The 12,336-nt window shown below is 36.6% G+C and overlaps 1 protein-coding gene across 1 annotated transcript in view; it reads right to left on the minus strand.

The window, feature by feature from the left end:
• LOC125790043 (dolichyl-diphosphooligosaccharide--protein glycosyltransferase subunit STT3B-like) overlaps positions 1-12,336 on the minus strand; it is a 180,810-nt gene that overhangs the window by 14,394 nt on the left and 154,080 nt on the right. Inside the window, exons 7-10 of the mRNA XM_049473139.1 lie at positions 7,543-7,689; positions 6,255-6,303; positions 5,674-5,828; positions 2,820-3,031 (exon numbers count right to left, since the gene is read on the minus strand). Of these exons, the coding sequence (XP_049329096.1) occupies positions 2,820-3,031; positions 5,674-5,828; positions 6,255-6,303; positions 7,543-7,689 (563 nt within the window). The remainder of the gene's footprint in view (positions 1-2,819; positions 3,032-5,673; positions 5,829-6,254; positions 6,304-7,542; positions 7,690-12,336) is intronic.

Here is a 12,336-nt window from a genome sequence, read left to right on the forward strand (position 1 = left end):
ATATTGTTTGGAAACAACTGGGATGTCATTTTAGTCTAAGATAATTTTAGAAATTGAGATCATTTTCTTTGAATTTGAAAATTTTATCTCACAACTGGGATAGAATCTTTAAGATTTAAGAAAGTATCCTTAACCCCTTAACGCCTGTTGTTGCAAATATGCGACTAACCGTTTGATTCAATCAACCTGCCAAGATAGCGCCTCCATTCCCCCAATGCCTGTTAGTGCATATTCGCCACGGACCTAGGAACCTTTGACAATTTACAATTCAAATGAATCTAGAATTCAAATTAATGAAATGTTTCCTGTAATATTTGTGTATATTGTGTTGGTGACAGTAATTGGTGTTATTTATTATTGAATGCCTGCTGTTGGGTGCATAAATAAAACATTGATTTTTCACTGTTATATTACTCTGTTATTGTTATCTTAGTATGGACCATTATGTCTGCTGTAGCAAATTTGCAACATACCAAATTTACCCCAAATAGACCATATTGCCTGTTGTTGCAAATTTGCAACATACCAAAATTTCTATTTATTTTTGTGCAAAAGTGAAATTAACAATCTCAACAATATTTACTATCTACTTAAAGATAAAACACACATGAAACATTTTTTCATATACAGCTACATTAATTCAGGCGTTAAGGGGTTAATGTCTGGTACATTTTATTTTAGAAAATGCTATTTCTAAAGTATTATATATTGGTATTTATTAATCAGGGATAATTTCTATGAAATTGAAAACTGAGAAAATATCTTAGAAATGTAACTTCTGGTTTATTTTATTTGGTAACTTTAATAAAATTCTTGGAAGATAATTTCTTTTAACTCTGGGATCATTAAATAGAATTTGGAAATCCTTGATATCTGAGATCATTTGTTTGAAATTTAGAAATCTTGATTGGAAACTGAATAGGATGCATTTCTTTAATATTGGAATCATGGATTTTGAATATATGTGAAATATTCTTGGAAATTGTAAAAGGTTTTGTTAATTGTGATAGTAAATTATTTGTCTTAAGTTAATAAAAACAATACAGTCAGGTTTTTTATAAATAACTGAACACAGTCTGAGGAGAGAGTGCAGAGCTTCTCCCTAACTCACTCTACTCCAGTCTACTGGGAGTACTGGGAGTACTGCTGAATCAGTAGAGCTCAGACTGGGAGATGTGACTGGACTGCAGGGCTGGATGATGAAAACAGAGTGGATAACACTGTACAGATACAGTCAGCAGAGGGAGTATAACTCCACCGCAACCTTCAGACTGACGCAATCAATTTATATTATACCCATGAAGCTGACAGTGAATCTTTATCTGTGTTCACTTCAGTTTCTAAATCAGTTTCGCTGATTTTGTTATTTATAGGTTTATGTAAAATGAGCATTGTTGTTTTATTCTATAAACTACGGAAAACTACGGAAAAAAATTATCTCCAAATTCCAAATAAAAATATTGTCATTTAAAGCATTTTTTTTTTCAGAAAAATTCTGAAAAAGTTCAGAAATCAATATTTGGTGGAATAACCCTTTTTTTAATCACAGTTTTCATGCATCTTGGCATCATGTTCTCCTCCTCCACCAGTCTTACACACTGCTTTTGGATAACTTTATGCTGCTTTACTCCTGGTGCAAAAATTCAAGCAGTTCAGTTTGGTTTGATGGCTTGTGATCATCCATTTGGTAAAATCAAAGAAACTCATAATTTTTAAGAGCTCTCTTAAGTGGTTTCTTATATTATAAGATGCTGTGTTCACAGGGTCATTGTGGAAATAAATTAAAGTAATGTATTGTTCTTCAGGGTTCTGACTGTCTGATATATTGTTTCCTTAGTCTTATAGTCATTCTTTTGAGACTACTTAAAGGTGATGAGATAATACCCTGGGAATTAAACCAAAAGTGCAATTTGACTGTCTATTCAATTAGTAGTGATTACAGAATCAGAGTGTAAGGATAATAATAAATGAGTTTATTGGGGGGAACTGTTCTGTAACTGTAAGAAGGTTCTAGTTCCCTGTTGGTTCCTCTATGCTGGATATAAGATGAGATTGAGACGGTTGGGTATGCAGGTTCTACAGGTTCTGTATGGATCCTGCAGCACATTTACCCACAGATGTTGCTACAGCTGGACCTGTAGATCCTGTAGCTCTACACTCGTAGGTTGAAGCTGAAGCTGCTGAGTCCCAGCTGCTCCATAAATGCTGGACTGGTGATAAATCTGGAAACGGCAGGACGAGGAAGTGCTGCAATCTGATGGAGACTGTGTTCCTGTATTCCTGGGAAACCCTTGCTGTGTGTGGGTGAGCATTATCCTGCTGAAAAACCCTGCTATCAGTTCTGCATGAGAGGCAGCAACACATGTATCTGCAGGATGTTCTGTTCAAATCACTGAGATCACTGTTAGTGTTCCTCCTATCACTACTAGGGGTGACTGACTGTCACTGTATGAGATGATCCTCAGATCATCAATCACTCCTGCAGTTTACACTGTGAACTCTTCAGTCCACCTCAAAGGCAGGATTGAAGAGTATCACCACGAGAACTCCATACTCAAACCTAAGCATTACTGGAGACCAAAGAGAACCAGGTTTCTTTACTAAAGATGATACAGTTCCAATCTGTAGCAATCCAGGGTTCTCATTCATGCTAACTGGGCAAAATTTATTAGATTGCATTGTAGAGGCATGTCTAGCAGTCAATGGTCTCTCACCAGGAGGTACACTATCCAACGGTAACCCCTGAGAGTTTTTTATAGGTCAGTGTGTGTTTTAGCAGCAACTTTGTGTGTGTTATTGTGTCAGTAGGGTTATCTGACCTTGTCGTAGAGGTTTCCGGAGTTCCTGCGGTCGTCCTCATCGCTGCTATACTCTGTCGGCGGGTTTTCCCGCTTCGTGTCATCGCCGAGGTAACGCTCGAAGATGCTGGAGAAGGCGATGGCCGACAGCATGCACACCACCGGCGTCAGGGTCAGCATCAGCCGAACCATCACCCCGGCGAAATACACTGCGCTGATGGCATACAGAGCCACTGGGGGGCAGTACAGAAACACACAACAGCAATCTGATTACTATGATACATTGATGACTTAGTATTTTGTAATTTCCGTGCATGACATTTAAGTATTACTACTGTATGTTTAAAATAAAAAAAAAATCCTTTGTTACATTATGTTTGCCAGTTTTTTTTCAATCCAATTTAGCTGAGCCAATAAAATACATGTGAATTCAGACTTCGCCTCTTTTCCAACCGCCATCAATCAATGCAGCATCACTAGGCAGCATCACAATGCCATCAGCTAACAGATACATATATAAGTTTTATACAGATGAAATGGGCACTAATTTGTTATCCAGGTAACTAAGCATCAACTGTACCATACAGAGCCACTGGGGGGCAGTATAGACATACACAACAGAAATGTAATTATTTTGTAATCTATGTACATGTCCTTTTAAATTTTTTTTTAACCAATTTTTCTTTCCAATTTAGCTGAGCCAATCAGCCCACCCACTCAAAAACATGTGAATTCAGACTCCACCTCTTTTCCAGCTGCCACCAAGCAGTGCAGCATCACAGGCATAAACGCCTGTGTATGGACCCACAGTTTTTAATGTTTTCAATCTCTTTTCCCCTGCATTATTCAATCTGAGTTTAATAACAAGGCAATGCAAATGAACAGAACTTTACTAACCAGCTAACACATTAGCACCCATTCCACCAGCAGAGAAGTTACCTTCTTATTAAAGCAGTTTCTCATATTTCCTTAGCGTAGCTACTGAGCCAACAAGTTAGCTCACATTCCACCATTAGAGAATTCAAAGAGAACACATTTACAGTTAGAGGATAAACACATATCTGCTTTTTATTATAATGGCCACAGTGTTTTGCACCCTCTAGAACATTTGGGATTTTAAAAGCTGTGATCAGTTCTATACTGATGGAATGGGCACTAATTTGCTGGCTAGGTTATGTGAAAAACACAGTGATAAGCAGCTACACCTTATCTTTTGGTACATGTTTCTTGTGAACATCTGGATCTGTTATCAGAACCCCTGAGCTGAGTAAATGTACTGTATAAACTGTGTTTGATTTATTTCAGGTTCAGAAGGTCTCACAGAGTGTGTAACGGTAAAAAGCCTCGGGCTCTGTTCCAATTCAAACTGAGACTCAGCCTTAAAGCCTGAACCCAATTTTACATCACCTACTGCTGAACAGCTGCAGCTACACACTGTATTACACACGCCCATATCTTACACATATCCTAATACACTACTACAGTATCCACTGTGAATTATTACTTATCTAATATAATTTATCCAATATTCACTAAAAATGATTCATTATCTAATGTCATCCTTTCAGTGTCCACTAAGAATTATTTACTATCTACTCTGGGTTATGGGGTATGTACTTTAAATGATTCAGTATCTGCTTAAAATGATTTGGTATCTAGTATGAATTGTACTGAACCTACTTGAAATAATTCATCATCTACAATAAAATGTTCAGTATCTAGTAAAAATGCTTCATTATATACTATGAATTATACTGTATCTACTCAAAATTTCTTAATTATATGCAATGAATTATACTGTATCTACCTGAAATTGTTCATGATCTACTATGAATGATTTAGTATCTACTTGAAATGATTCAGTATCAACTTGAAATGATTCATTATCTACTATGAATGATTCGGTATCTACTTAAAATTATTCAATATCTAGTTAAAATGTTTCATTATCCACCAGAAATAGTTAATTATCTATTATAAATTATTCTTTATCTACTTAAATGATTCATTATCTACTATAAGTTATTCAGTATCTACTATAAATGATTTAGTATCTAAATAAAATTATTTATTATCTAGTATGAATTATTCAGTATTTACTGAAAATGATTTAGTATTTACTATAAATGATTTAGTATCTAAATAAAATTATTTATTATCTAGTATGAATTATTCAGTATTTACTAGAAATTATTTATTTTCTATTAGATAGATAGATAGATAGATAGATAGATAGATAGATAGATAGATAGATAGATAGATAGATAGATAGATAGATAGATAGATAGATACTTTATTGATCCCCGGGGGGAAATTCTTGGCATCCAGCAGCAGGTTACACAATACACAAAGTTAAAAAAGATAAAATATAAAATATAAAGATACATATAAATACAATCAAATAAGAAATAGAATATACAGTGTAAATGTACAGTCTTCGTGTGTGTGTGTGTAATGGAGAATGGAGGTAGTGCAGTTGAACACAATAGACAGTGAACAGACAGTATTATGCTCTGTATCTACTTTAAATGATTCATTATCTACTATGAATTACTTAGTATATTCTTATAATGATTCATTATCTACTATATTTTTCCAGTGTCTACTTTAAATGATTCATTATCTACTATAAATTATGAAGTATGCAAAATAAATGATTCACTATCTACAGTACGTTATGCAGTATCTGCTATAGATGATTCATTATTTACTATAAATTATGAAGCATCTACTATCTGTGAATGATTCAGTATCTCAGGTCCACTGCTATATCATCTTCTAAGAATGATTCAGATTGTACTATAGGTTATACTGTATATAGTAATATATATTTATTAACCACTATGAATTATTCAGTGTATTAAATCACTCTTACCGAACACTCTCTCATCGTTGATGTTCTTGATGCAGAACCAGAGTCCAGCAGGGAAAGTGCAGACCAGAATGTGCAGATCGAAGAAGAAGGACACCCAGGTGGTGGGCTGGTGTTCTGATACGGAGGCTATGATGGGGATGTGGATCTTAGCATAGCTGACAAAGAGAGAGAGAGAAAGAGAAAGAAAGAAAGAAAGAGAGAGAGAGATAAAGAGAGAGAGAGAGAGAGAGAGAGAGAGATACTCATTAATAATTATAGATAAACTGTAAGATGTACAAACATAGGTAAAGACTTTAATATACTCTAATCTGCAGCAACTCTGCAGACGTGTCAGTGTGTCTTTGCTATTGTAACGTCGGGAAAAGTACACCTTGGACGTCTCAAAACTTAAATTAATGATGGGTGTGGTTAATTTTGGGCGTGGCGTGAAATAAACCAATCAATGTGTCACTTGCTCATCATTCCCTTTAAGAGCCAGGTGAGCTCTGACTTTGGCAGATTGCTATTTTAACAGTGCAGCTACCTTGAATTTACCTGAATACACCTCATTTCCAGACCACCACGCCCATTGCGTAACTCACCCAGTGTCCCACAGGGAGTAGAAACGTCCACTCCATGGAGCGATGCAACCTATACACACACACACACACACAATATCTTTATTTTACTGTTAACTTTCCAATGTAGTTATTTTTAACTATTCCCCAAGCACTGAATATCACACTGCTATTTAGATTTTTCCTTCATTATGTATCATACATAAATGAAATTAGACTAAACTAGAGCCTAAAATCTACAAATCAGGATTCTTCCCACAGGATGCTTCCTACAGGACACTGCCCACAGAACATTTCCTACAGGATGCTGCCCACAGGACACTGTACAGAAGATGCTTTCAACAGGACATATCCCACAGGATTCTTTCCACAGGATACTGCCCACAGGATGCAGCCTGCAGGATGATGCCTACAGGATTTTTTCCACAGGATGCTTCCTAGAGGACACTGCCTGCAGGATTCTGCCTACAGGATGCTTCCTACAGGATGCTGCCTACGGGACACTGCCCACAAGACACTGCATACAGGACACTTCAAACATGGCAATGCCCATAGGATGCTTCCAACATGACACTGCCCTCAGGACAGTGTAAACAAGGATGTTTTCCACAGGACACTGCCCACAGAACGTTTCCCACAGGACAACACCCACAGGACACTGCCCACAGAACGCTTCCCACAGGACAACACCCACAGGACACTGCCTACAGGACATTGCCAACAGGATGCTTCCTACAGGACACTGTTGGCTGTTGGTTGACTGTTCTGAGGTGTTTAAAAACTCCAGCAGCACTGCTGTAATTATTATAAAACTACTAAGTGTCCAATGTGATAAATAAAGCTGTAAACTTAGAGAACAGGTATAAAAACAAGAAGATGATGAAAAAGAATTATGGATTTCTTTGATTTTACCAAATTGAAAATCTCTGGAATAAAATCAAGAGGAAGATGGATGATCACAAACCATCAAACCACCAAACTGAACTGCTTGAATTTTTGCACCAGGAGTAAAGCAGCATAAAGTTATCCAAAAGCAGTGTGTAAGACTGGTGGAGGAGAACATGATGCCAAGATGCATGAAAAAAACTGTGATTAAAAACCACCAGGGTTATTCTACCTAATATTGATTTCTGACATTTCTCATTTCTCATTTTCTGTAAATAAATGCTCTAAATGAGAATATTTTTATTTGTAATTTGGGAGAAATGTTGTCTGTAGTTTATAGAATAAAACAACAATGTTCATTTTACTCAAACATAAACCTATAAATAGCAAAATCAGAGAAACTGATTCAGAAACTGTATGAACTCACCGATACAGCTGAGGTATAAAACAGTGAGGAACACGAGCAGAGCCGATACAGAAACTCCCACAGAGAACAGCGTCTGCCTCTCCTGCCGGGTCAGCTTATCCCTCACATACTGCAGAAACCCATAGACCTGCAGCAGAGCAAACACTCCTACACACACACACACACACACACACACACACACACAGTGACAGAAGATCAGATCGTTTAATTTGTTTGCTTTGAGAGAGAGAGAGATCACTTTTATAGAGACTTTTTTTATAGAGACCATTTCAAACTTTCAAGGTCTTTCCTGTAGAGCAGATGTTCTCACAAACACACACACACACACACACACACACACACACACACACTCACTGAGGGGGTCTCAGCTGAGAAATCTGCAGCATATGGAAGAAGCAGCTGTTCTTTAACACCAGTGAAAGATCTGCTTCTGCTTTTATACATATATATTGTAGTATCTTGAGCTGTGATGCCATGTAGATGCATGAAATAAGTCTTCGCTGATACTGTTCTTTGTATATAAGAAAATTTATTACAGAAAAAAGAATAATTAGTACAAAAGATAACAGCATCATTAACAAGCAAACCGGTTTTGCTTGGAGAGAGGTTTCCCCAATCTGATCCGTAGCTCTCTGGCTGGAATTGCTGAAGTCCAGCCTTTATGTTTGAAAAACACCTCACAGCTGGAAACACTTAACATACGCTCCTATAACGCACATACATAGAACATACACAAGTTAGTCTGACGCAATGCATGGGAGGGGAAAGAAGTGCTCCCCCACACTAGCCTATGCTTGAAAAACAAATGTGCTTAAGTTAGGGCTAACTCCATCTGTTCCCTGTGGTCCAGTGGTCATTCTGTGTGGAAAATATATATGATAATGGTGAATATGGTGAATATCCCATGTGTTTACAACTGTGTATGCTCAAATATACGTCAATATTTATATATATATATATATATATATATATATATATATATAATTTTCTTTCTTACATAGTAAATGAATAGTGAAGTGATCCATCAGACTATGAAGGAACACATAAGGAATCATGTAGTAACTTAAAAACAGTGTTAAACAAACCAAAATACTCAGTGAGAAAGCATTAAGATACTCTTATCTGGTTCTAGTGAAATAAAAGTAGATTAAAGTATAGTAAGCACTATTATGCTATAGTGCACTAAAGTGTTCTTGTAGCCACATTATTATTAATCAGTATATTTAAAGAGTAAAATGGAACAACTTTTTTGTACTTACTATACTTATAACTGTATAACTGTATAAAAATAGTACAAAAGTCTCCCAGGAGGTTAATAAGGTGTTAATAGGTGATCTCTTGGGTAGCCTAGGAGAACACTAAGGTGTTGATAAGTCATTGCTAGGCGGTTGCTAAGGTCTTATTTTTTCTGCCCTTTTTATAGTTTTACAATTTTTTATTATTTTATGTTTTTTTTATTTTCTATTATGTCTGATCTTAAATGTATTTTACTTTACTTTTTATTGATGTTATGATCACCTCTCTGTATGTACAGCACTTTTAATGTATGAAAGGTGCTTTATAAATAAAGATTATTATTATTATTCATTTCAGATTGACTGACCTTCATTTGCTCCAAAAGTTATTTTTTCTTTACTTATTGAGTAGTTCTTCCTTAAAATATGAAACTGATGCTCTCAAACACATTAAGAGACAGGAAATTCAAATAATTAACTTTTGATGAGTTCAGCACAGCTGTTAACTGAAAGCCTTATAAAGCTGAATGAGAAAATGTAAAAAAAAAAAAAAAAAAGCCAAGCCAAGGTGCTACTTTGAAAAATGTAATATATATATATATCGATTTTAAGTTTACTACATAATTTACTACCTAAAAAATCTTTGATGAACAGACCAATAGAAATACTTCAAAATGAACTGAAATAAACTCTTTTTTATATTGACTTTCATTAAAGTTTAGAAGGTTTTTTCTCTCTCCTATTATATGATACCTGTTTTTCATTAGACAGCGACGGTATAAAACACTTTTTGTTAACTAAATAATTTTATATGTTTTTTTTACAGTTTAAATGAGTTTAGTAATATTGTAATATTAATCTACAATGATAAAAAAATGTTTTACTGGTACTGTATCTATTAATCTTCTGAACCCATCGTTTATTATTCAGTTATTAATCATAATGAATGAACTATTGATCTTTATGTAGAAGCCGTTAGGTTCATCGTGTCTCACGTAGACCCTCAGGGTTCTATTTTAGGGCGTATGTTGATGTTAATGATCACAGTAATGCTGTAGTTATGAAAGAGCAGAAGCGTGGGCTTGTGTTCAGGGTTATAAAGGGTTAATTAGCTCTGATGCTGATCTGATCAGATGGGAAATCTTCAGTAAAGAGGAGAATCAGTGTTTCCTGTTTGTGTTAAAGAGCAGGAACAGCAGTAATTTGCTTTTTGGCTTTTATTTTTTAAACAATAAAAATTGTAAAAGTGACGTACTAAAATTAATAAAAATATCAAATATAGGGATTGCTAAGTATTTTCTATCATACTGCAGGTAGTTAAAAATGTGTTTTAGGTGGTTTCTAGGTGTTTTTTGGGTATCTTAGATGGTTAAAAAGATGTTTTAGGTGGTGTTGCTAAGTTGTTGCTAGGCAGCTGCTATCATATCTCAGGTGGTTAAAAGGTGTTTTTAGGTGGTTTCTATGTGGTTTTTGGGTAACTCAGGAGAGTGCTAAGGTGTTGCTAAGTCGTTGAGAGGCAGTAGCTATCATATCTCAGGTAATTAATAAGCTGTTGGTAGGTGGTTTCTAGGGTAACCCAGGAGAACGCTGAGGTGTTGCCAAGTCATTGCTAGGTACTTGCTATCATACCACAGGTGGTTAATAAGGTTTTTTTAGGTGGTTTCTATGTGTTTTTTGGGTAACACAGGAGAATGCTAATGTGTTGCTTAGACGTTTCAAGGCAGCTGCTATCATATCACAGGTGGTTAATAAACTGTTGGTGGGTGGTTTCTAAGGTAACCCAGGAGAACGCTAAGGTGTTAGCAAGTAGTTTCTAGGCTGCTGCACTCATATCACAGGTGGTTAAAAAGGTGTTTTTCGGTGGTTTCTATGGTAACCCAGGAGAGTGCTAATGTGTTGATAAGTTGTTGCTAGGTGGCTGCTATCATATCCCAGGTGGTTAATAAGCTGTTGGTAGGTGGTTTCTAGGATAAGCCAGGAAAACACTAAGGTGTTGCTAAGTCGTTTCTAGGCAGCTGCTATCATATCTCAGGTGGTTAATAAGCTGTTGGTAGGTGGTTTCTAGGGTAAGCCAGGAAAACACTAAGGTGTTGCTAAGTCGTTTCTAGGCAGCTGCTATCATATCTCAGGTGGTTAAAACGTTTTTTTCGGTGGTGCTGCGAAGTCGTTGCTAGGAACTTGCTGTTACATCCCAGGGTAACCCAGGAGAATGCTAAGGGGTTGCTAAGTCATTACTAGGTGGTTGCTATTATATGCCAGGTGGTTAATAAGGTGTTTTTAGGGCTAAGTTGCTGCTAAGTCATTACTAGGTGGTTGCTATCATATGCCAGGTGGTTAATAAGGTGTTTTTAGCGCTAAGTTGTTGCTAAGTCGTTGCTAGGTGGTTGCTATTATATGCCAGGTGGTTAATAAGGTGTTTTTAGCGCTAAGTTGTTGCTAAGTCATTACTAGGTGGTTGCTATTATATGCCAGGTGGTTAATAAGGTGTTTTTAGGGCTAAGTTGTTGCTAAGTCGTTGCAAGGTGGTTGCTATCATATGCCAGGTGGTTAATAAAGTGTTTTTAGCGCTAAGTTGTTGCTAAGTCATTACTAGGTGGTTGCTATTATATGCCAGGTGGTTAATAAGGTGTTTTTAGCGCTAAGTTGTTGCTAAGTCATTACTAGGTGGTTGCTATTATATGCCAGGTGGTTAATAAGGTGTTTTAGGGCTAAGTTGTTGCTAAGTCGTTGCTAGGTGGTTGCTATCATATGCCAGGTGGTTAATAAGGTGTTTTTAGCGCTAAGGTGTTGCTAAGTCATTACTAGGTGGTTGCTATTATATGCCAGGTGGTTAATAAGGTGTTTTTAGCGCTAAGTTGTTGCTAAGTCATTACTAGGTGGTTGCTATTATATGCCAGGTGGTTAATAAGGTGTTTTAGGGCTAAGTTGTTGCTAAGTCGTTGCTAGGTGGTTGCTATCATATGCTAGGTGGTTAATAAGGTGTTTTTAGCGCTAAGGTGTTGCTAAGTCATTGCTAGGTGGTTGCTATCATATGCCAGGTGGTTAATAAGGTGTTTTTAGGGCTAAGTTGTTGCTAAGTCATTGCTAGGTGGTTGCTGTTATATGCCAGGTGGTTAATAAGGTGTTTTTAGGGCTAAGTTGTTGCTAAGTCGTTGCTAGGTGGTTGCTATCATATGCCAGGTGGTTAATAAGGTGTTTTTAGGGCTAAGTTGTTGCTAAGTCGTTGCTAGGTGGTTGCTATCATATGCCAGGTGGTTAATAAGGTGTTTTTAGGGCTAAGTTGTTGCTAAGTCATTGCTAGGTGGTTGCTGTTACATGGCGGTCTGTATATGAGAGCAGGAACAGCAGTATCTTGGCGTATTTGCTGGTTTGCTGCTCGCTGAATTGTCTCCAGCTGGTTGGTTCAGCAGGAGCGTCGGTTTTACCTTCTGTTTTATATCCAGCTCTGCAGGACAGAGTCTGTATACACACACACACACACACACACACACACACACTCCACCACTGCATATAGCACCATATTCAATTCCTACTGAACACACACACCGTATTGTTTTTA

The sequence above is a fragment of the Astyanax mexicanus genome, unplaced genomic scaffold (genome assembly GCF_023375975.1).
Source record: "Astyanax mexicanus isolate ESR-SI-001 unplaced genomic scaffold, AstMex3_surface scaffold_34, whole genome shotgun sequence".
NCBI classification, from domain to species: domain Eukaryota; kingdom Metazoa; phylum Chordata; class Actinopteri; order Characiformes; family Acestrorhamphidae; genus Astyanax; species Astyanax mexicanus.